Source organism: Sciurus vulgaris (genome assembly GCF_902686455.1).
Source record: "Sciurus vulgaris genome assembly, chromosome: 6".
In the NCBI taxonomy this organism is placed as follows: domain Eukaryota; kingdom Metazoa; phylum Chordata; class Mammalia; order Rodentia; family Sciuridae; genus Sciurus; species Sciurus vulgaris.
The window spans coordinates 83,637,793-83,661,368 of record NC_136466.1 but is presented as its reverse complement, the minus strand read 5'-3'; the positions used below and the strand labels follow the sequence as shown (position 1 = coordinate 83,661,368).

At 35.1% G+C, this 23,576-nt stretch overlaps 1 protein-coding gene across 13 annotated transcripts in view; it reads left to right on the top strand.

The window, feature by feature from the left end:
* Window positions 1–22,904, top strand: part of PAM (peptidylglycine alpha-amidating monooxygenase) — a 290,803-nt gene extending 267,899 nt beyond the window's left edge. For 3 of the 13 annotated variants that reach the window (XM_079145860.1, XM_079145855.1, XM_079145867.1), the window contains 9 exons: window positions 164–236; window positions 1,664–1,874; window positions 2,301–2,501; window positions 5,694–5,809; window positions 10,304–10,403; window positions 13,144–13,197; window positions 18,366–18,569; window positions 21,377–21,430; window positions 22,069–22,904. In XM_079145860.1, coding sequence (XP_079001986.1) covers window positions 164–236; window positions 1,664–1,874; window positions 2,301–2,501; window positions 5,694–5,809; window positions 10,304–10,403; window positions 13,144–13,197; window positions 18,366–18,569; window positions 21,377–21,430; window positions 22,069–22,250 — 1,195 coding nt within the window. In that variant the 3' untranslated portion in view covers window positions 22,251–22,904. Of the gene's footprint in view, window positions 1–163; window positions 237–1,663; window positions 1,875–2,300; window positions 2,502–5,693; window positions 5,810–10,303; window positions 10,404–13,143; window positions 13,198–18,365; window positions 18,570–20,581; window positions 20,670–21,373; window positions 21,431–22,068 lie in introns of those variants that run through there. The other 10 variants (XM_079145857.1, XM_079145864.1, XM_079145865.1 and 7 more) reach the window with 6 other exon arrangements.
* The last annotated feature ends 672 nt before the right edge of the window (window positions 22,905–23,576 follow it).

The following is a 23,576-nucleotide window of genomic DNA, read 5'->3' as shown; positions in this document are numbered from 1 at the left end:
GTGCATTTAACAATCCATTTTCTATAATGATTAAGTATACATTTATTAGCTTATAAATGTATATAGCTTTAATGGATTAATTAGAAGGATTAATTAGAAACAAACTACTCTCATGTATACTTAGGGAATGAATATATAATTGAGACTAATTTTTATTTTGCAGGTTTTACTTGCCACATGGCTTGAGTATAGACAAAGATGGAAATTACTGGGTCACAGATGTGGCTCTCCATCAGGTAATCTCTCCATTGAGTGGTATTCAAACAGAAGATAGCAGGGTTAAGTTTTGGAAAGACTCTGAAGTTCAATCTAAGTCTTTTTCTGTGACTCAATAACTTTATAACCATAGAAATGAAAAGTCATATCCCATTTGTGTACAATGAATCAAAATGCAGTCTGTAAAAATTAAAAAAAAAAAAAAAAAAAAAAAAACTTTATAACAAGAAATGGAACAACCATGTCCTACTCAGTTTGGCTTGCTATTACAGAATACCATAGATTTAGTGCCTTAGGAACAACAGAAATATATTTCTCACAGATCTGCAGTCTGAAAGTCTGAGATCAGGGTGAAAGCATGATCAGGCTCTGGTGGGGTCCTCTTCTGGGTTGCAGACTGCCAGTTTATCATTGTATCCTTACATAGTGGAAAGGGAGAGTGAAAGCAAGCTCCTTTGTCTCTTCTAGCAAGGGCATTAGTCCTGTTCACCAGGGCTTCACCCTTTTGACCTAATTGCTTTCCAAAGGACCCATTTCCTAATATCATCACATGGAGGCTTAGGATTTTAATATTTGAATTTGGGAGGCACACATATTCAGTCCATATCAGTTCACGTAGAAATTTTTTTCTTTCCTTACCTTTATGCAAGGAAAAGGTAATATGTATATTATCAAGATACTCTTCCCTTTTGGGTTGGAAGACTGCTTAGGGCAGTTGTAGAGCTACATTAGAACAACTTCGTGGGCCCTTGGCTTTCTATGTTTGATTTTATTTCCTCTATCCTTGAGTTTTATTTCTATTTCTTATTCTTATTTCTGTCATTTGTGTTTTACCACCCTTATCTTCTATAAATTGAGGCAAGGTCTCTAGTAAATACATATTTACCAATAAAAAATTAAACATTTTGTCCTTTTTTGGAGAAGTTATATTTCAATTACAGAATGGCTTAAGGTCTCACCCCAGAAGATAAGTTTGATATATGTTGCAAAAAAAGTGGGAAAATTCGGGCGGGCGGGAATGGGGGAGAGACTAGAACTCAGAGGGTTTCATTATGAGTCATTAAGTTGTTCTCTCAATGAGCTTCAACATTCATCAGTAAGCCTTTATTGCTGTTGTATTATCTGGAGATCCTTGTAATGTTAACTAAGGAAAGAGAAGAAAGAAGCACAGTGGGGGCAGAATAGCCTTTCCACATACTGGTTTCTATTCACTCTTTATTTACTGGATGGCCTTGAGCAAATTACTTCATCTCAATAGGCCTATTTCTGAAATGAAGGAATCAGATTAGGTTTTTTTAGGGTCCTATTCAATCATAAAAAGTACCTCCTTTTAAGTAATTCTGTGGGAGCTAATTCTCTAATTGCTTGTGCAAATGGTCTTAGTTATTTAGGTGTGTGTCAATAATAATCATAAAAGTAGGTAAAGCTTTCGCTCATGTTTTAAAAGGTATTCAAACTGAATCCAAACAGTAATGAAGGCCCTCTCTTAGTCTTGGGAAGGAGCATGCAACCAGGAAGCGACCAAAATCACTTCTGCCAGCCCACTGATGTGGCTGTAGATCCAGGCACTGGAGCCATCTATGTGTCCGACGGTTACTGCAACAGCCGGATTGTGCAGTTGTCACCAACTGGAAAGTTCATCACACAGTGGGGAGAAGGTACCCAAAAAGACTCTTCCTTTCTAATTGTAGTATTTAGCCAGTATCACTAGGAACCGGACATTAAACACTTCTCACATTTTTTAGGATGTAATTCTCCCCTACAGTGAAGAAAACAGGGCCACTAAATGCATCCATTTGACTTCATCACACACACACACACACACACACACACACACACACACACACACACACGTGTTATGAGAAAGAATGTTTCCATAAAAAAGCTTTATCAAGTGGAGAGAAAAGCTACAATGTGTTTGTAGAAAAGGGATATTATGGAATAAACTTTTAAACCACCTCATTTTTTTCTATTTTCAGATGTCTAATGTTTCCTATCACAAATTTGGAAAATTGCAAAACTATAGAGTTAGACTTTGAATAATTTTACAGATTGTGTATATGAGGCTTTCCTTTGTTCCACAGCGTCTTCAGGGAGCAGTCCTAAACCAGGCCAGTTCAGTGTTCCTCACAGCTTGGCCCTTGTGCCTCATTTGGGCCAGTTATGTGTGGCAGACAGGGAAAATGGTCGGATCCAGTGTTTTAAAACTGACACCAAAGAATTTGTGAGAGAGATTAAGCATGCATCTTTTGGAAGAAATGTGTTTGCCATTTCCTATATACCAGGTATTTCATCTTTTTTATGTATGTTTTATTATGCTGTACTCTACCCTTAAAAAGTATTTGCCTTTACCTGTTTTTTAAAATAAATATGTTTCTTATTGAGAGGCTAAAGATTCTTTCTATATCATATCTTAATGTGTCCTAAAATTGTTAGTGCAATGTAAATAGATCATTTTCAACTCAAGTGCCACTAATCCTTGTACTGAAATACTGAAGAACTTGAAATGATTTAACAACTATTTATATTGGGTTTTAAATGTTCCCAAACATTGATTTTCATTTTTCCTTAACTATGATCATCTACTCTAGTTATTACATGACTAATATTGTCTTCATACATCATCAACAAATGGTATATGTCTGATAAAATCAGCATTCAAAACATTTGTTTCATATCTTTTTTAAAAGTAGTGGCCAATTTTTAAAATAAGATAAATATATAAAATAAGTGAGGTTTATGTCTAAATACTAGAAAAAATAACCAATACAATTTTTATTTTTTTATTTTTTTACCATTATTTATTTATTTACTTATGTTTTTTTATTTTTACAGACTGCATTTTGATTAATTGTACACAAATGGGGTATATCTTTTCATTTCTATGGTTGTGCACAGTGTAGATTCATCCCATTCATGTAATCATACATGTACATAGGGTAATGATGTCTATCTCATTCCACCATTTTTCATACCCCGCCTCCCTCTCATTGCCCTTTAAGTAATCTAAAGTTCCTCCATTCTTCTCTCACCCCCCACCCTCCATCCCCATTATATATCATCATCCACTTATCAGGGAAAACATTCAGCCTTTGGTTTTTGGGAATTAACTTATTTCACTTAGCATGATATTCTCTAATCCCATCCATTTCTCTGCAAATGCCATAATATTATTCTTCTTTATGGCTGAAAAATATTTCATGGTATATATATAACACAGTTTCTTTATCCATTCATCTGTTGAAGGGCATCTAGGTTTGTTCCACAATCTAGCTATTGTGAATTGAGCTGCTATAAACATTGATGTGGCTGTGTTACTGTAGTATGCTAATTTTAAGTCCTTTAGACTTAAAACTGAGGAGTGGGATAACTGGGTCAAAAGGTGGGTCCATTCCAAGTTTTCTGAGGATTCTCCACACTGCTTTCCAGAGTGGCTGCACCAATTTGCAACTCCACCAACAATGTAAAAGTGTGCCTTTTTCCCCACATCCACACTAACATCTATTGTTGTTTGTGTTCTTGATAATAGCCATTCTAATTAGAGTAAGATGAAATCTTAAGTTGTTCTAATTTGCATTTCTCTAATTACTAGAGATATTGAACACTTTTTCATATATTTATTAATCACCTGTATATCTTCTGTAAAGTGTCTGTCTAGTTCCTTGGCCCATTTATTGATTGTATTCTTTATATTTTTGGTGTAAAGTTTTGTAAGTTCTTTATAAATTTTGGAGATTAGTGCTCTATCTGAAGTGTGTGTGGAAAAGATTTTCTCCCTCTCTGTAGGCTCTTTTTTCACATTTAGATCTTATTGACTTTAAGAAATTCAAAGAGAAATTTGAAAAGTATCTAAACCTAAAAGACCGACATAATTTATATTACAACATAGCATAATACATATTTCCTTAAATAATAAATGCCAAGCAACTTGAAATATAAAATTTATATACAATTTTTAAAATATATGTTGCAAAATATGTCTATACTTGTATTAAAGTAGCATTAACTCTTTATAGTCTTCCCTATAATAGTTACGTATTTTATACTATGAAAGGTGCATTCAGCTACTGTCTTCCCAAGTACACCCCATTTTATTTAGGACATGAAGTAGACAACTGGATAAGGAGCAAGTTTATCTTCCCCATGAAGGAGAGAGTTTCATTAATAAACCGAAGAAAAAATCTTTTGTTAAAAACCATAGAAAAAATGTGAGGTTCATTTTACCTCACATTTAAAAAATTACATTGTCAGGACCATTCACTTAAAGAGGGTGATCAAGTTAATAGTGAACAAAAATAAATATAAGAAGAAAAATATGAGACGTTAAATAAAAGTCTGATTAAAAATAAAATCTTAACAAAAGACATTTTACTTATCTGTATAATATTCAACAACAGTAACTGATGTTGGTATTAATTTATTTTATAGTCCAATATGATAAAAAATTCCTGTAATACTTAAAGAGAGGTGAAATATTTTCAATAGTGATTTAGGGCTATACATACTGTTTGTTGTTTTGTGGTGCTAGGTATCAAACCCAGAGCCTGCTGCATCTAGATAACTACTTTACCATTTAGAGACATACCCAGCCCCAGTGCTATGAATTTTTCAATGTGTTTTAATTCACTGAAAATATAATGTACAAACTTCTGGATTCTTTATTTAACCAAAACCTTACTATTTCTATTATTTCAATTGAACATTACCATACTAAGAAATATAATTTTACTATAAAGTGTATTCATAAAAGGGCTGATTTATTTCACTTAGTGAAAAATATCTTTCATAGTTCAAAATATGTATCTCATATTTTCAAATTTGAGTTGTTTAAAATCAGATTATTTGGCTGGACATGGAAGTGCACACCCGTAATCCCAGCAACTGGGGGTACTGAGGCCAGAGGATTGCAAGTTTGAGGCCAGCATGGGTAACTTAGGGATACTTTGTCTCCGAATTTTAAAAATATAATAAAAGGGCTGGAAATGTAGTACAGTGGTAAAGCACCCCTAGGTTTTATCCCCAGTACTAAACTAAATTTTATTCTTCTATTTATACTGTACCTTCACTTACTTTCTTTGCATATTTCTTTCTGACTCCTTTTTCAAATGATCCAAAATGATTGACCTAAATAATCTGACTTTTTCCAATTCCTACTTAGGATGCCTATGATATCTATATCTACATGTCAGTATATGTATGTGTCAATCACTATGTATTCCTGATTTCTGTTGTCTTCCTAAGTACAGCAGACCCTCCAATTTCTGGTTTTCCTCTTACAAGTTTAGTTCTTAAACTAGTTTGTCCCTGATCTGGTTATACAGCAGGCAACATTTTCTTAGTATTTTGTTTTCAACTTTTTGGACAATTGTAGGGGCCACGTTAACCCTAAATGTATTCTTTGTGTAATGTCCATGCATACATTTGAAGGCCAGTCAATCTGTATTTTAAAGAAAGACTAACTAGATATGTTGTCACAGGTTTGCTCTTTGCGGTAAATGGTAAGCCTTTCTTTGGGGACCAAGAACCTGTTCAAGGATTTGTGATGAACTTTTCCACTGGGGATATTATAGATGTCTTCAAGCCATTTCGCAAGGTATTCATACATATTGCCCATGTTTTAATTTTCATGAGAATGAAACTGAAATATGAATCTTGAATAAATCTTTAAAAACTTTTAGACAATGTGATAAAACTTTCTTAGCTAAGTTGATAGAATAGTATAGAGTATATATATATGTATATATGTATTATATAGTATATACCATATAGTATTATGACATTTTATTTAGAATAAATGTCCTTGTTTATTCCTAGATCAATTTCTGCAGATGAAAATGAACTGTGCATTCAGTTCCCAGGTTGTTATTAGACTTTGGATATTATAGCAAATTTAAATAGATTATAGTTAGAATACCAAGAAATATTCCTTTTCCTTGTTTTATCCAAGTAGTGAAGAATGCTACATGTTAAATGTACATTTATAGTTCTCTTAGACCTAGCTGAAATTGTATTCTCTTTGTTCTATTGTTATGACTTTGCTAAGCAGCAAGACTTGAAAATAGAACTTCCTGGAATTTATTCAAGTTCCAAAGATTTGTTTTAGGCCAGAGCCTAAAGTGTGGTTTTGGCTTCACAAAAGGTTTGCCACTGTTTGTTCCAGAAACAGTGCTTTTTACGTACATGGTGACTATGGCTCAGTGTTTCCATAGCCTTTCTGTCTTCCCAGTGCATGTGATTGCCAGGGTGATCACAATGTTCACATACACTGCAGGAATGTGTTTGCGGTATACCCATTTTGGAAAATTCAGTCAGCTAACATACTCAAATAAGCATTATTTTTCAAAATATATAGTCATTGATGTTACTTGGATCAAAATGCAACTATCAAAAGCTACCAGATTGAGTATATCTTGGTATTCATAATTCTTATATTAATCTTTAAGATACCAAGTTTGATAGATTTTTTTAAAAGAACTTTTGTTAAAGTTCTTAATATTTTAGAAATTAGTTAGACTACTGATGGTCTGGGGTTTATCACATTTCATTGAAGAAGATATGTACTAAGCACCTGCTTTGTGTCAGATATTGTGCTAAATGCTGATGATGACAAACAGTGACAAATGCCAGTGGACACAGCCTCTTCCACAATGGAGCTTTTAGCAAAAGTTATCCAAATCAAATCAATATGAGTCTGAACTAAGGATTCTAGCACAAGTTTCTGTATTTGAGTTTCTGTTTTTATTTCAGAAATAAGATTTGCACAGAAATATTTCTTCTGAAAAGCAATAAGCAATCAAATATCAAATCATGGCAGCTGTCAGAAGAAAATTCATTATATTGATGCTACATATTTTGCTTTCATAGTGTTTCAGATCTTTGCTGATTATGTGATCTTTGTGGTTGTGTCCATATGAACTGACTTCCTCATATCTGTTGGTGAAGAAAGGGAAACCCTTAGTTTTCTTTCAGGTCTTCACTTGGTATCAACAGAGTGTTTGTCTTTTTCTTTTAATGATGGTGTACTGTGTCAACTAGGATATTAACTTTTAATTAAAATATGCATTTAGAAATCAAAACTGTGTGCTAAGCAAGAAGCCAAAGTCTAAATGAACCATCCTGTTGTAAGAATCTGAACAACCCTGAATTAAAATTTCAGAAAACATTATGCATTAAAATTTCAGAAAACGTTAACATTCACCAGACATTCAGCAATGAATGAGTACAATATGGGAGTCAATACAGCAAACTTGAAAAGATGAGATTTGCTTTTCCTTTTATGTTCACTTATTAAACTGCAATTAATGTTATAAATCTCTCAGAATTTTCATTTAATTAGATTATCATCATAAAAATTGGGCGAAGGAAATAATATATGTATTGACTTCTATTTAAGAAGAGGTTTGTTTTTCAAGTCAAAGGTCAAGTTTTATATAATGTGTCTTTGCTCTGTATATGTTCATATTTCCACATATTTCAGGTCTCCCTCTTTCACTATTACATTCTGTAGAACTGTTTTTTACTTCTGAATGTGTGAGCTCTGTGCAGGGAAACTAAATAATAGGACAATGAAGATAATCTGTGAAATGCTGTCCAAAACCTATGAATAGAAAATACACAGTTATCCCTCAGTTTCATCCCTTAATAATCTAAGAAATGACATGTGGTTCCTCGTCATCTGCTTTCTCACACACCCTTCAGATGAAATTTTGTCTTCCTTCTTCTACAAGGAATCTGATGTGAAAAAGAAAGGACATGATCCTCACACCTCTATATCAAAAGAGAAAAAAAAAAAAAAAAGAAAGAAAGAAAGAAAAGAAAGAAGCAGTAAGCCCAGATTCATGTTATTTCTCCAACCTCCACACTGAAGATTAGAATTATAGTATTTGACAATATTTGAGTTGAAAGACACACACATAAATTAAATTGCTTGTCCAAACATACATTATCAGTGGCATATTTGGATCTCAAATCCAGGTCTTTCTAACTGTAAAAATGTACTTAACCTATTAATCCCTGAGGTTTGTTTTGATATGCCAAGGACTATATTAAATGGCAACATAAACATGGTAAAACTTCTTAGAAAAAATACTTAACAGTAAGTAGGTTTAAACATTATTCTTGCATAAAAGTATACATAGTTGTGATATGGAGCAGAACACAAATTCCTTATGAATTTTTAAAATGTGATTTTGTGAGCAGGCCACCTGGGGCTTCTTCACTTGATGCCTCAGGAAGATGCTACCATTCTTTTCTCTTGTCAGTTTTATTTTGCTAGAGGTAACTCAAGAAAGGAGTTTTCTCAGCCTGGGTGTAGAAGACTTTTTATCTGTCCAACTTTGGAATAGTTATCAAGCTCAACAACATAGTTCCCTGTTTCAGGTGACACACAGCAGTGGAGTAGTTCATTAAATAGGTTAATCAAATTTCATGCATGTATGATTTTTTCAGGATACACCCAACTAGAATGAATAACTATAGTGCTCTAATAAAAAACAAAGAAATAAAGGATTGTAGCTGAGTTTCTCTGACTGCAACAGGAATAAAGGTCCTGAGGTTTCACCCACTAAGCCTCACCCTGAATCCCTATGATGGCGCCAGATTATTCCCAGTAAAACCCTTGGCTCCCCATATCAGTTTTGGAGTCACTGAAAGAGGTTTGTTGTTATTGTAGACTTGAATTTATGATATGCCATGATTTATTTAAAGCAGAGTCATTAGCCAATAGATAGCTCACATATTCTCCCCTCACCTTTACTTCCTCACCATTGAATTTTTTTTCTATTAGGAAATCTGAAGTATTTTACAACTATGTGTTTTGCATAGCAGTTTCTAAAAGCTTGTTATAATATAGAGAAAAAACTCCCTGTAATTTGAAAGCTCATTGCCATTAGCTGAACTCAGATAAAGATGAAGTTTTAATGACACACTTGTGAGCTTTCAACAGCACACCATTTGGATTTCTGACTCTTTGTCTTTCTCTACAAATTTGTCCCAGTTTGTGTGATAGTATGAAGAAATGTGCCTCATTGATGTAGCTTTTCAATTTTTCTTTTCAATTCGGCAAAACTCTTGCCATTTCTAAAGCATAATGGTATCTCAAAGCACATATATCTCTGCCAGTCCTGAAATGAGCAAAGAATAGCAGCTGACTTTCTTAGTGTCCTTTGTACTCTGCACACCAAAGTGGGCATTTGTTGGCTGATGAACCCACAATCTTGGGAGTGTTCTGCTCATACTTACTAGACATAATTTTGGGGACCATGTATTCGGGCAGGCCTGCTGGCCTTGAAGGTGAAGGGAATAATCCATGTCCTGACAACTGGTAGACCTTGAACGCTTTTGGAGGCTGCAATAGCATATTTTAAGGAACCAGCTCAGTGACCCTGAGGGAGTCCCGTAAAGTTTTCTCCATCTCCTGAGTCCTCATGACTGAGAGGATGACTTAAAATGAAGAAAAACATATTAAAAAACAAAGTTTCTGGATTAGGTATAAAAGTCCAGGAAGTATTTGGAAATAGCACTCAATTTGTTTCCTCTGCTGACTAAAAATATTGCACACACACTAGACTTCAAAAATATAAAACCCCACTTCACTGCAGATGTCCTAGTGTGCATATCAGAAATAATCTAAATGCCCTGGATCTTTGAAATAACCCCTCTTATCAGTAATGTACCAATGATTGTTAAGTTAGCTCACGATAGCTTGATGAAATAACAAAATTACTGTCTGGTCCTTTTCACTTGTATTGATGGAGAAAGGCAAATTTAATGATTAAAAGGTAGAAGAAAAACAAAGGCAACAATAAATATAAAGAATTAGGTAGGTAATGAAACACTAGACAGTAGTCAGAAAACAATCTATTATAAATTTTCACTTTTTTAAAGAATTAAAAGTCAGTATTGATGGTTTGTTAGCATTTCCCAATGCTTAGAAACCCAATGAGTCAAGACCCAATGAATGAATGAATAAATGACTTGGCCTGCAGTTGCTTTGGTGGGAATTATTGTTGCCTTGGTTTGAGTTATATTCAAACTCGAATTCAGGCAAAGGCTCACCACCCAAATGTGTGCCTTCATATTTTGGCAGCACTTTGACATGCCTCATGATGTTGTTGCATCTGAAGATGGGACTGTGTACGTTGGAGATGCTCACATAAACACTGTGTGGAAATTCACCTTGAATGAAAGTAAGTCTTTTACAGTATTGTCCACATTTTCCCTCTATTTTATTGCTTAAAAATATGCAAAACAGGGCTGGAGTTGTAGCTCAGTGGTAAAGTGCTTGCCTTGCACGTGAGAGAAACTGGGTTCGATCCTCAGCACCAGGTTAAAATAAATAAATAAAGGTATTGTGTCCATCTGCAAGTAAAAATATTTTTAAAAAATATATATGCAAAACAAGTGTGGTAATTTAGCTCAGTGGTAGAGCACTTGCCTCATATGTGTGAAGCCCTGGGTTCGGTTCCCAACACTGAAAAAAAAAGTGAAACAGAAGCATTTGCATTACCTTCTCTTTTTAGTTATGGTAGTAGGAAATCAAGATATAAGACATTTGTTAAAAACTCTATTTGGTATGCATTTCAAGAACTAAATTAATTTTTAGAAAGTAGAGAGAAACATCTTTTTTTTTTTTTTTTTTTTTTTTCCTTCCTGGCAGTTATCCCCTTGTTTCCACAGATATTCCACAGGAAATTCTTGATGTCTGAAGTAATGTCTGTTACATTAAAAGCCAATGTTAATTCCAGCTTAGTTCCAGAAGGAAGCGATGGCTCTGGCAAAGCAGAATGACTTGTTTCCATGAGGCATCACTCCACACATGGCTCTTTAGCTCTCAGGAGCTGCTGAGCATCTAGGGAAGCCAGCATCTGTGTCAGACACATATTATCCCCAACAGGAAGTACTTTGCATTTCCATTTTGACTTTAGCTTTCTCCAAATACTGAATAAATATATTTTCCTGTAACTCAGAATGTTGTCTGGTAGCTAATTTGCTCTGTCAGGATCTAGCTGGTTAGTTTTGGAATTTTCTAATTGCAATTTGGATATTATTTCTAATTCTTAAGAAGCATACCAAACTAGCCCCTGATTTGAGGTTAGAGACAATAAGTTTTTTAAATATAAGTGCCCTGAATACTTCCTTGACCACAAATATAAATGTTCAGAGAAGCTTTTTCAATACAAACAACAGGATAAAGTGAAGATAATGGAAAGAATTGAGGATGATAAATTTGAGTTATTAGGAGGTACAACAGGTATTATTAAGCGGAGAACTAATAAGGACATATAAACTTGATGAAGTAAAAAGAAATATTAATTGTAACAAGAAAAGAAATCAAATAGTGAGAAAGAAAAGTAAACTCAAGAGTCCAAAGCCTTTAATCAGATGCAACATAAGTCTTGGAGCTCAATTTGCTCACCACTGTATTCAGCATTATACTTTGAGTAAAGTTAACTGATAACAAGGACCCAGTTAGAGTGCATGTAGATGCCTATGGACTACTCCACCCCAGAAGTCACTTCAAAGCCCCCTTGAAAATATGGCTTTTACTACCTGCATCTTCAAAGAGAATTCTGAAAGTGTGGTCAGACAAAAAAGCAAAGACGGGTGGATAATCCCCAATTGTATGACAAAATTCAGAATTTTTAGAACAAAAAAAAAAAATGCTTTAAATACATTTAAATATGGGAAAGACTATAGAAATTTAGCCAATATCTTCATTTCTTTTCTAATAGGAAGATGATTCTTGAACTCAATAAGATTCCAGTCTAAGACCATTTATAACAAATACCCCAGTGGTTGAAACTCAACAGAAATACATATCTGAGTCATCTGGGGAGGATGTTCAAAAAACATGTTTTAGTCAACTTTTTCATTACTGTGACTAAAAGACCCAACAAGAAAAATTTTAGAGGAGGAAACACTTATTTGGACACTCACTGTTTCAGAGATCTCAGTCCATAGATGTCTGTCTCCATTTCTCCAGGACTGAGGTGAGCAGATCATGATGGCAGAATAGTGTAGCACAGGAAAGCAGGTGAGGACATTGCACCAGAAAGTTGAGAGAGAGAGAAAGCTAGGTCTCTTCACCACCGACAAAATATAAACCCAAAGGCATGCCCCTATTGTCCCACTTCCTCCAACCAACTCCACCTGCCTACAGTGATCACACTATCAGGGTAGGTTAAGGATCTCATAACCTAATCATTTTACATCTAAACTATCTTGCATTGTCTCAGACATGAACTTTTGGGAGACACCTCATATCTAAACCATAACAATACACATGGCCAGACCTCCTCAAGATCTATAGAAAGAAAAATAAAAGCTTTATAGAAAGAAGAGGAATAATAGTATAAGGTAGTTTGAAAAGTCTTCCCAAGAGGTTTTGAACAACCTCTAATTGATAAGCATCATAGCATAACATACAACTTCAAAATAAAAAACCCGCAACATAACCTAGAACATAATAAATCTGGAAAATAGTACCTTTTGAACAATGATTGGCATTGGAGACTAAAATTGGTTAACTTGCATTTTAGTGTTTAACTAGTCAAATCCATTTATATCAGGTAAGGAGACTGATAATTCACCATGGCAGAATTAGTCATCAGCTAAGATTGTGGCTATGTGAAATGTAACTACTTGATATTTCAGAAACAATGCAATATTATGAACTCCAAAAGGAAAGTCTCATTCATAAAATTCTTAAAGATACTATTTCAGCTTTCCCTAGGAGATTTTACGTAAGATTCATGGACCTGACAACTAATTTATGGTTTATGTTGGACTCTTTTCTAATGTAATAATGTATATGATGAGTATTTTCCAAATGTTTTGTGCTTATTCAGTATAAACTAATACCTAGTTAAATTTTCAAATGTTCTTTTTAAAGATTCTGATTTTTCTCTTCTTGCATTGCTGTTACAGAAATGGAACATCGATCAGTTAAAAAGGCTGGCATTGAGGTCCAGGAAATCAAAGGTTGGTCAGATTTCTCTTATAACTAAAACCAAAGGCTATTTGTGTTGAATTATTTTATGGCTCTTTGATACAACTTAAAAATTATCAATCTAAAAATAAAATACAATCTGGTAAATGATTCATGACTTCTGCCATGTGCTGAGCCCTTAAACCTGCATGTTGCCACTGCTTTTTCTAGTAAATGGAGTAGTCATAAGGATCTCAAATCACTCATTTCAAGTGATAAAATGTGATTAAGGATGTAAGAAATCTATAATTAGCAATCCAGAGACATTTAAAAAGGAAGAACGTCAGCCAGTCACTTTGGGAAGCATGCTGACCTCAAGTAAGCAGAAAAATGCTGTTCAGTGTTCTGGAAAAGGACTTTTCTTAATAGGTTCTAATGTCAAGCAGTGGAAAATATCTTTGGTGAGTTACTTCTGTAAGGATATGAAAAGGTTAGTTGTTCCCTAAACTGCTATCCTAGCACTACTCAGTCTCAAAGATTTACCCAGGACTTCTGTGTGAAAAGCACGATAGCAAATCCAAGGGAAATGAAACTGCCTGACCTCAGGAGACTTACAGCCTGTAAGGAGCATGAGAGGGAGAAGGCAGACAGGCACATTTACCCATACACAAAAAGCACATCATTGGGATATAATATCAGGAATGCAGAAATGGGATTTAGCTACTGGTAAGCAACCACTGAGTTCACTAAGAATCCTTGTTAAATTATTTCCTCCCTTTCCCAGAAACAGTTTATATTTCTACATTTTCTACTACCTGCAGGGTTTTGACATGTCCATTTATATAGTTAAGTACTCACTGTGTTTCTTATGGGGTGATCCTAATATTTAAGTAACAAAGTGATTACATTATTAGTTGCCTTACAAATGATTTGCCTAGATATTAAGACGTAACCAGAGGCTTACTTGTTTTCCTTTCTCATGAAAGCAGGTTGAAAAGAGATGAAAAGAAGCAAGAACCAAGAGGGAGTTTAGGTATTTTATTTAGGCAGATAAGAAAATATAGCCGGCTCAAAGTTGAAAGGGGTAAGATCATATTATAACCTAAATAAATAGCAATTTCTTGGCATTTGTAGAGATTCTACCCAGTGAGTGACATTCATATCACATTCATATTCCAAAAATGGTTCCAGATCCTTTCTATCATTGCTATATATTAATAAGCATATTTGTCCTGGAATAAAGATCCTGGGAAAGATAATGGTAAAAATAGCTATCACTTGTGGTGTACAAACAATGGACTATACAGAAATTATTACATTTAATCCTTACATCATGTGATAGTTGCTATTATACCAATTTTGCATTTAAGGACATTAAAGATCAGAACTGTTACTGAGATAATAAATGTTAGAGCCAGGTTTAAAGTGAACCTTTGTTCGATGTCAAACTCGGTACTATTATTTACTACTGCTATCTTGATGAAAAGAAATGGATTGCACTAATTTATTTACTGTGAGTTCTTCTAAGAAATGCAGGCTGGGAATGGTTGTAGTTTACTCTGAAATCTCTAAAACTTCAAAATAGTCCCAAACTAATTATGTTTAAATAGATCCCACCGAATAGTCTTGATTGTGCTAATTGGTCTCTTGAGAACAGCCCAACCAACCATCATGGCCCCCTTTGGGCTGGTCAATAAAGGGTGAATATAATCTCCTGTAGGCCATTTCCTCTTTTCTCAGTGCATTTGGTCAGAAAACATTCCTGTCTTGACAGAAACCAGCAATTCAAATAGTCATTTTTTTTTTAAATAATCTTGCATTAAAAAAATAATAATAATCTTGCCACAATAATCCAGTTTTAATAGGAATACCCCAATTCAAATGAAATTATTTTATTCTTCTTTGAACCAGTATAATATGACTCTCATTAAACATTTTAAGATTATATTCTTATTACAAAATTGAATATAAATCATACTGGATCCCTAGATCATATCTTTTATCAAAAGCATAAAGCTCAATTCAAGCAGAGAAGGAGAAACACCTCCCAGATTTAACAGCCCAGTGATGCATGTTCATTTCAAATCTCCAAATTCAAGATGCCTTTGAGGACATTCATTCCCATCATGAGTGGTCACATAATCAGAAATGACAGACTTTCAGAACCCATGTTCTAAGAGAGTTGCAGGAATAAGAGAATTTGGGATGATTAAAAAAAAAAAAAAACATAGGAAAGGGATTTTAATTTTCAAAGAAAGTTATTAGAGATAAAACAGACATCCCACCAAAAGAATAGCCCTCATACCCCACTCCTCAATAAAAGATGATGATGGAGAATCAAACTCAGGAAAATTAAAAACAAAACTTCCTAATGCATTTATTGTCTTACACCTTATGTAGAACAACAAATTGCAGAGGAAGCACGTTGCATTTAAAAGAGAAACTCATTGTTCTAGATGCACCTTTTATATCTTCCAAACTGCTACGTGCTAGTATGCCATCTAAAACCATCAGCCTTCAATTTTGTCTGCCATGAATGGGTGGCAGTTTCTGTGTTGCTGTATTAAGAATGTCCCTCCTTCTTATCCTAGTTTTATTCCAGTTCCTTCTGTCAAAGAAGAAAAAGAGATTCACATACTTGTATGTGTGCACTCACACGGGAATGAAGCTAGCCTCCCTTTCTAAATGCATTGTTTTAAAGAAGTAAAACCTCTTGTATATCAGCTTTTCAAAACTATGTTTACTTCCAAATATCTGTAAAGATGCTATAAGAACTTGTGATATTGTAAGATTTTAAGACATTTTTCTTCTGGATAAAAGGCATCTGGCATCTTAATTTTCCAGAAGCCCCAGGTCCTGGCTAATGTAGAGCATTGTCATTCCTTAGTCATCAAGAGTGTTTCAACTTAACTGAGATTTTTAATAAAAGAATTCAGGATAAAGAATAGATGTAACATAATTTAGATTATTTGTGCTCGAACTGAAATTCATAAGACTCATAATTGATAACCATAATTTTCAACCTATAAAGACTCCTGAGAATAACAGCAATATTGCTTCTTTTTAAAACTGGGAAATTAAAAAATTGTAGCCTCCTTTTAAAAAAAATACAGAGCATCTTTTCTTGAGGGTGGTCCTGGGGATGGAACTCAGAAGCACTCAACCACTGAGTCACATCCCCCGCCCTATTTTGTATTTTGAGACAGGGACTCACTGAATTGCTTAGCACCTCCCTATTGCTGAGGTTGACTTGGAACTCATGATCCTCCTGCCTCAGCCTCCCGAGCCTCTGGTATTAGAGGCGTGCACCACCACACCTGGCCAGAGCATCTTTTAAATCTTAAATATAATTCAGTTTGTTCCAAAAGTTAGAATGTTCAAGTATTTTTAGTAAATGACAGTCAAATTACCAAAATAGGTGTGGAAATCAAAAATTTCCAGAGTGGTGTGCATATATCTTAGCAAATCCATTGCCTTGTCTCTTTGTTCTTTCTATGAACGCTAAGCTGATTCTTTCAGTCTGTCACTTATGTCACTCACAGTTCTGTGCATTTAATGGAGTCAGTTAATTACTCTGTAATATCTGTCTTCAAATAGAAACAGACCTTCATTCCAAAAGCAGCAAGTGCCAAGCTACATCTCTAGATTATGTTTTTTTTAATCCCAAGATATATTTCATTGATTTTTTTCATCTTAAATATAGGAAGTTTAAATATAGAGCAATTTTTTTCTGTATTTTCTACAGTAAATAGACAGGAATCACACTTTTACTCCTTGTGGAAACCGAGACTTTAGTTAAATTTGAACCATTTAGGTCTGTGAATCAATCTTTCCCTCACCATCATGTTTCAAGAGCCAGGCTAGTGGAGAAAAAGAGAGAGAGGGAAAGTCTGACCTCCCCTTGCCCATAGCATAGGAAAGGAAATAAGACTTTGAGACCATCTGCAAAATGATAATAGTAGTGCCTACTCACAGGTTTGATGTGCAGATTACAGGGGGAAAATGCCTGGCATAGCCTAGGTGCTCAGTCATTGTAATGAGACTGTGGAGGAGGCTGTCTCAGAACATTAAAGTGGAGAGCTTCAACCTGCCATTCTTTTGTACCATAAGTTATGTTCACAGTGTGTTAGGTCATTTGGGAAACATTCCCTTGAAGAAATGTCCAACAAAATGTTAAACTAAGTTTATTTACATACTAAACATTAACCAAAGGTTGTCCTGAGTGTTAAGCCACTTATCCTTGTCACTTTATGAAAATCTTCACAAGGCCATAGCATGCTGTCTATATTGTAGGGAAGAAGATAATGCCATGAAATCTTGTGAGTCTTTTGCAAATGTGCTTGTAACTTTTAGCCTGGGAAAATTCTTGTCAGCCTTTGCCCCCTACATTTTCTACACAACACTCATGTGCTCCTTGGGGGCAAGAATGTTGCAAAGCCCAACCTCACTTTGAATTCAGTAGTAGAGTTCTCTGCAGTAACTTCTATGGTTTTATTATATTTGTTTTTCAAATAGTAGTTTAGGCCTATACCTACTAGTACCTGCCAATGTCACAGAATAGTTGGATAAGTTATTTCCATCACCAATAAAATAATATGCATTGATTTGTGTGCACTTATATTTTGCTGAAGACTATATAAGGAAATCCGTAATCCTATAAATACAAATTTGGTACTTGTAAAGTACCAAAAATTCATTGAACATGAAAGGAGATTCATTAACTAACAGTACAAGAAAAAAATACTTATTAAGCACCTTCTTGATGACAGAAATTTACATGTAACAGTTTTGTGAAGGAGATAGTATTGTCAGTTTTCCAAATGAGATTACTAAGGCCCAGATAATTTAAGTAACTTGCCCAAAGTTATACAGCTAGTATACAGAACTGGGATTTGAGCTCAGGTTTGTTTGACTCCAGCATGTATACCAATTTTTTCTCCAACATGCTTCCTGTGACTTTAACTCAGGAAAATGAGAATTTGTGGAATTGAAGGTAGAACCAAAGAAAACCAATTTGAAGGTGAAAAACCATTTTGTGGAAATGACTTATCACGTACCTACTGACTGATTGCTGGATTCAGACATTGAAACATGAAACCCAGGTGCACTGGACTCAGAAGTTCTTTGTGTACAATTGTTGATTTGACTGGGTAGGGGTGGGTGAGAGGGTTCTGAAGTCTTTTGAGTCAGTTGAATATTGTGAACTCTTCTTTCCCTGAAGAAGCCGAGGCAGTTGTTGAAACCAAAATGGACAACAAACCCACCTCCTCAGAATTGCAGAAGATGCAAGAGAAACAGAAACTGATCAAAGAGCCAGGCTCGGGAGTGCCCGTTGTTCTCATTACAACCCTTCTGGTTATTCCTGTGGTTGTCCTGCTGGCCATTGCCATATTTATTCGGTGGAAAAAATCAAGGGCCTTTGGAGGCAAGTAAAATGGGCCCCTTGAACTTGGAACCTGCCTTTGAAAGATTGTTGGGCCTAATTACTCTCAGGAGTTTGGTTGTGATTTTTTTTTTTCAGTGTCTGGTTTTTTTGTTTTGTTTTGTTTTGTTTTAATGCCCTTTATATTTTTGACGTTATTGTCTATGTTTCAGATATTCTCTATAATTAGTATCACAGTAGAAAATATGTCTGAAGCCTCTGGAATTTAGATAGTTGGATTATAATTAACCTTTAACATTGCCTTTTAGCAGTTGGCTTAAGCCCAATTTGTATCTCCATACAAGGCTGTAGATAGTAGAGTCAGTATGAATTAGCTGACAGATCAGGGAAGAGAAGATTCCATCTGTTAGAAACAGGCCATTTTCAAAGAACTTAGGTCAGTTATTTTGAGATTGTATTTTTCCTACATCAGCCTGGCGTTAGCTCGTCGCTACATGACTTTGGGCAAGTTACTTAATCTCTCAAAACTGCAGTTTCCTCATGGATAAAATACTTTCCTCACAAAGTTGTACAAAGAGTAAATGGAATAATGTATATAAAGCACTTATCAAACTACCTGGCACCTAGTAAATACTCAATACCACCAGTGATTGTGATGCGTAATAGGGTAATAGCAGATTCTTGTCTCAAACCTTAGCTTTCTCAAGAGATCGTGTATTTCTTTTAAAACTATTTGAAAGTTTTTGAATGGTTATATTTAGGCCATCAGTATTTTACAAAATCATTATCACAGTATAGGACCCAGGAGCTGAGTTCCTTTCAGGCATCCAAATAAATAAACAATTGACCCAATTCTTGTTTCCTACTCCTCAATAGCAGTCCTTCTGCTAGGGCCCCAGGTCCTAAGTCTAGAGTCTAGAGCTGCATCTAGGAAGGAGTTTGTGAGCCAGTGTGGGAGGTAGCATTAGATCAAGAAACAGCATTATATCCTTTTTCAGGTCAAGGCAGTCATGGCAGAGATTTAGTGCCCATGGCAAAGCCCTGACACAGAAAGAGACTCAGAAGCAAGAAACAGAAAGTTCAACTTAATAGGTTGTAAAAGGGGATTTTTCTTGGGCTTTTTTTTTTTTTTTTTTTTTTAATCTGAAGTCATATATCTCTGCAAAAATGTAGTTACTTCTTCCCCAAAAGGACTTCTGTTAAGCCCCTGTATGGATCTGGAACTGTCGAAAGCAGGGCAAGGAAAAAGAAAGCTATCATCTTAAAGGAGCTAAATAAAATCTTCAGGAGAGCAGGAGTTTGTATATCTTATTTACTTGTATGTACCTAGCAAAAATAACAGTTGTTGTCACAAGGGGATTAATAAGTAGTTGTTGAAAAATTGAATGAATAAATAAATGGCGCTCAGAATACATGACACATAGAAGAGAGATGTAAAAGCTATGACGGAGGGTGCTAAGTCTGGTGGTAAATGCTCAGAATATTAGAAGTACCTAGGGCATGGGGATGGATGGCTGGAATTGTGGTACCCGACCCAAACTGGAAGAGAAAATGACTAAGGAGTCAAGAAAGTTTGGTCTATCATGTTTGCTGTTGAGGGCATATGACATGGCACTGTTCTGTAATGCTGACTTTACAAGATTGTATTGGGAAGGCAGAGACCTGGGTCAAATGATAGGAAATTGCCTTTATTCATCCATTTTTTTTAAGAAAAAAAATGCAGTTTTATATGCTTCAATTTAATACATTTAATTCTAAAAGTAGATCAACCTCTCACTTTTTTTCCAACATTTTTCTTGATGGGTTTCGTCCATGGTAAGATTCTTAGAAATCCTCCTAAAGGACCGTCATTTATTCATCACACACTCATTGTGTTCCACATCACTGTGCCAAGCACAGGCAATACAAACTGGATAAGGGATGTCCTGCATCCCTGTGAAACTGAAAGTCTAATTTTTCACTTTCTTCAATCTTAGCAGATGCTTCTTCCCTTTCTGCCAATTTCCTTCCTCACCCACTCTTCTGCCTTTCCTCTGTTATCTGCCTGTTAGCAGGTGATATGACCATGATGCAGCCTCCACTCCTGGTGAAACTTCACAGGAGGACCCTGAGCCTGGCTTTCCTCACCCTTGAGAGAGTGGTGTAAGCAAGGGGAAAAGTACAAGGAGATACGAGCAAGGAAAAAATGAAATCCACTGGGGGTGCTGCCTCCCCATAAGAAAAGAGAATTCTTCATGGAGATGGAAGCCCTGCTAAGAACATTTAGTTCACCTTGTGTGCCTGAAAAATATGGTTTCATATTCCATGTCTTCCCTTTCCATAAAGGAGAAATGATGTACATAAATCCAAAGCTTTCTCAGGAGCTGCATGTATACTCTTCATAACAGAAAGAGTAAAGCCTAACACAAATATTCCTAAATTGTGGTAGCCAGAGCTTTCAAATTTTACAATTTGTTGGCAACTTAATTCTATCCTATTCTAACAGAATAACTAACATGTAATTATCATTTAATATATATGTTCTAAGCATGCCACATGCAAAGTCCCATCTTAAACCTAACAGATAGACATTGTCTTTGATCCTTCATTTCTCAGAAGAGACAACCAAGGCTCAGAAATTAATATATCAAGATTGCACAGTCTATAAGAGACAGGCAGGAATCAAACCCTTAGATAAATCTCAGTATCTATACTTCTCAGTAACCTATTGCCTTTTTCCCCTTAGAATTACATATACACATGAGCCAAGTCTTCCTAATCACATAAGACTTTTGTGCTGAATATTGATTCAGGAAGGTGACTTGGATTCATTTTGAAATGTGCATTCCTTTTTTTTTTTTTTTAAGCAGATTCTGAACACAAACTTGAGGCAAGTTCAGGAAGAGTGCTGGGAAGATTTAGAGGTATGCTTGTGACCTTTCAGAATCCTTTATATTTGGTTCAAAGTCAACAAGCTCATGTCTTTAAAGAGCAAGGAGATATTTCACATTATGTCTCTGAAAATTAAACACCTGGTATATAGCATAACATCCCCCAGAGTAAATGCAGAATGCAAACCATAAACTAAACCAAATGTGTGACTCTGGCAGCAAATTTCCCAGTTTTATTTATTTATTTTTTTTTACCTTGCCATCCTCTATTATTCTCTTCCTCTGCCTTTTAATCTGGTTTCATTTGTCTTCAGTAAATTTTCTGTCACTCCTGTTGTCATGTCAGAGCTTGTCAGGGTGAAGATGACCTTTTCATAAAGTCATTGAAATGAAGAGCTGCCCAAGGGATGCCAGTTCCAGAGAGCTGGGCAAAACAGGAGGTGAAAAGTGAATCTGAAATATTCCTGCTGAAACACATGATCCTGTGGAGCTTGTTTTTTCTTTTTTCTTTTATTAAGTGTGTGGAGTAATATCTATCTGACTGTCACATTTTTTTAATATCTACCCTTTCCCAGCCTCTGCCTTTATTTACCTTTTAAGAATTTACGAAGAAGCTGACTCACCTGTTGTATACTTGACTTCAATTCTACATTATTACTTGCTCTCTTTAGGAAAGGGAAGCGGAGGCTTAAACCTTGGAAACTTCTTTGCCAGCCGCAAGAGCTACAGTCGCAAAGGATTTGACCGCCTCAGCACTGAGGGCAGTGACCAGGAGAAAGATGAAGATGATGGAAGTGAATCAGAAGAGGAGTATTCAGCACCTCTGCCTGCACCACCATCTTCCTCCTCCTGAAAACTGACTTTGGTTTAGGTTGAGTGAGATTTACAAGAATGCCAGATTCCTTTCCCTTCAGCACGTTTAAAGTTTTGTGCATTTAATTGTAACCTGTACTAGTCTAGGTGGGACTGTACACATTTTATTTTCTTTTCGTTTGGTTAAGTTGGCTTCTGTTTTTAATTGAAGAGTTTCCTAAAAGTTCATAAGAGTGCCATTGTCCTTGTATGAACATAGAATAGAGAAGCAGTCCTCTTCTTCCATTATAGTACCTATCTAATGATGGAAGTTTGCTCATTTACATTTTCGAGACTTTTTTGTGGATGTAAATAGCCCCATTCTCTGCTTGGACACAGTATTCTCCCAATAGCACTCCCATTGCCAGCGTCTTTCTTTGGTGCCTTTCCTGTTCAGCATTCTCAGCCTGTGGCAGTAAAGAGAAACTTTGTGCTACACAACGACAAAGCTGCTAAATCTTCTTCTATTTTTTTAAAATCACTAACATTATATTGCAATGAAAGAAAGAAAAAAGTCTCTATTTAAATTCTTTTTTTAATTTTCTCCTTGGTTGATGTATTTCTGGGATGTCTTATTTTTAGATGGTTACACTGTTAGAACACTATTTTCAGAATCTGAATGTAATTTGTGTAATAAAGTGTTTTCAGAGCATTAGCTGTCAGAGTGTATTTTGCAATTTTTGCAGATTTGCAAGGTTTTATATACAACTTTTGTAATAATCACACAAACCACAGATATGGTAAAACCTGTTCAATGTCTTTATCCAAAAGAAATGTGTTGTACTGTGTAAAGTTTAGAAAATACTTTGTTATGTAGCAATATAAATTAAAGCCAGGCTAAGAGTTTACATACATGTATAAAACCAGGCTTTCTTTGAAAATTCAGAGGATTTTTGCTTGTAGTGGATCAGAGAGTAAATTTTTTAATAAAAGGTGATAGTAGTTAAGAGGAAACTTGTGTCTCAAATTACATATACAAATGAATCCATCAGTGTAGGTTATTACTGATAGTTTTCTTTTTAAAGAATAGTTTCATTCAAATTCCTATGTGATATGATGGAAGTATCTTACAGTGACTGCATGTTATTTTTTGAATACCTTTTTCATAATCCATCAATGAAATTTAATAGAAACCTGATAATATTCCATTTTAATATAATTGGACCCCAGAACCCTTTCTTCAAAATGCTTACTTACATCACAGGCATCGTAGTAGCTAGAATATTAGATTCAGTTGACTAATGATGTAAACACTGCAGGGTACTTCCCCCACAAAAAAATCATATGAGAATGTCTCCTAGCTATATAATTTTTAAAAATCTAATTC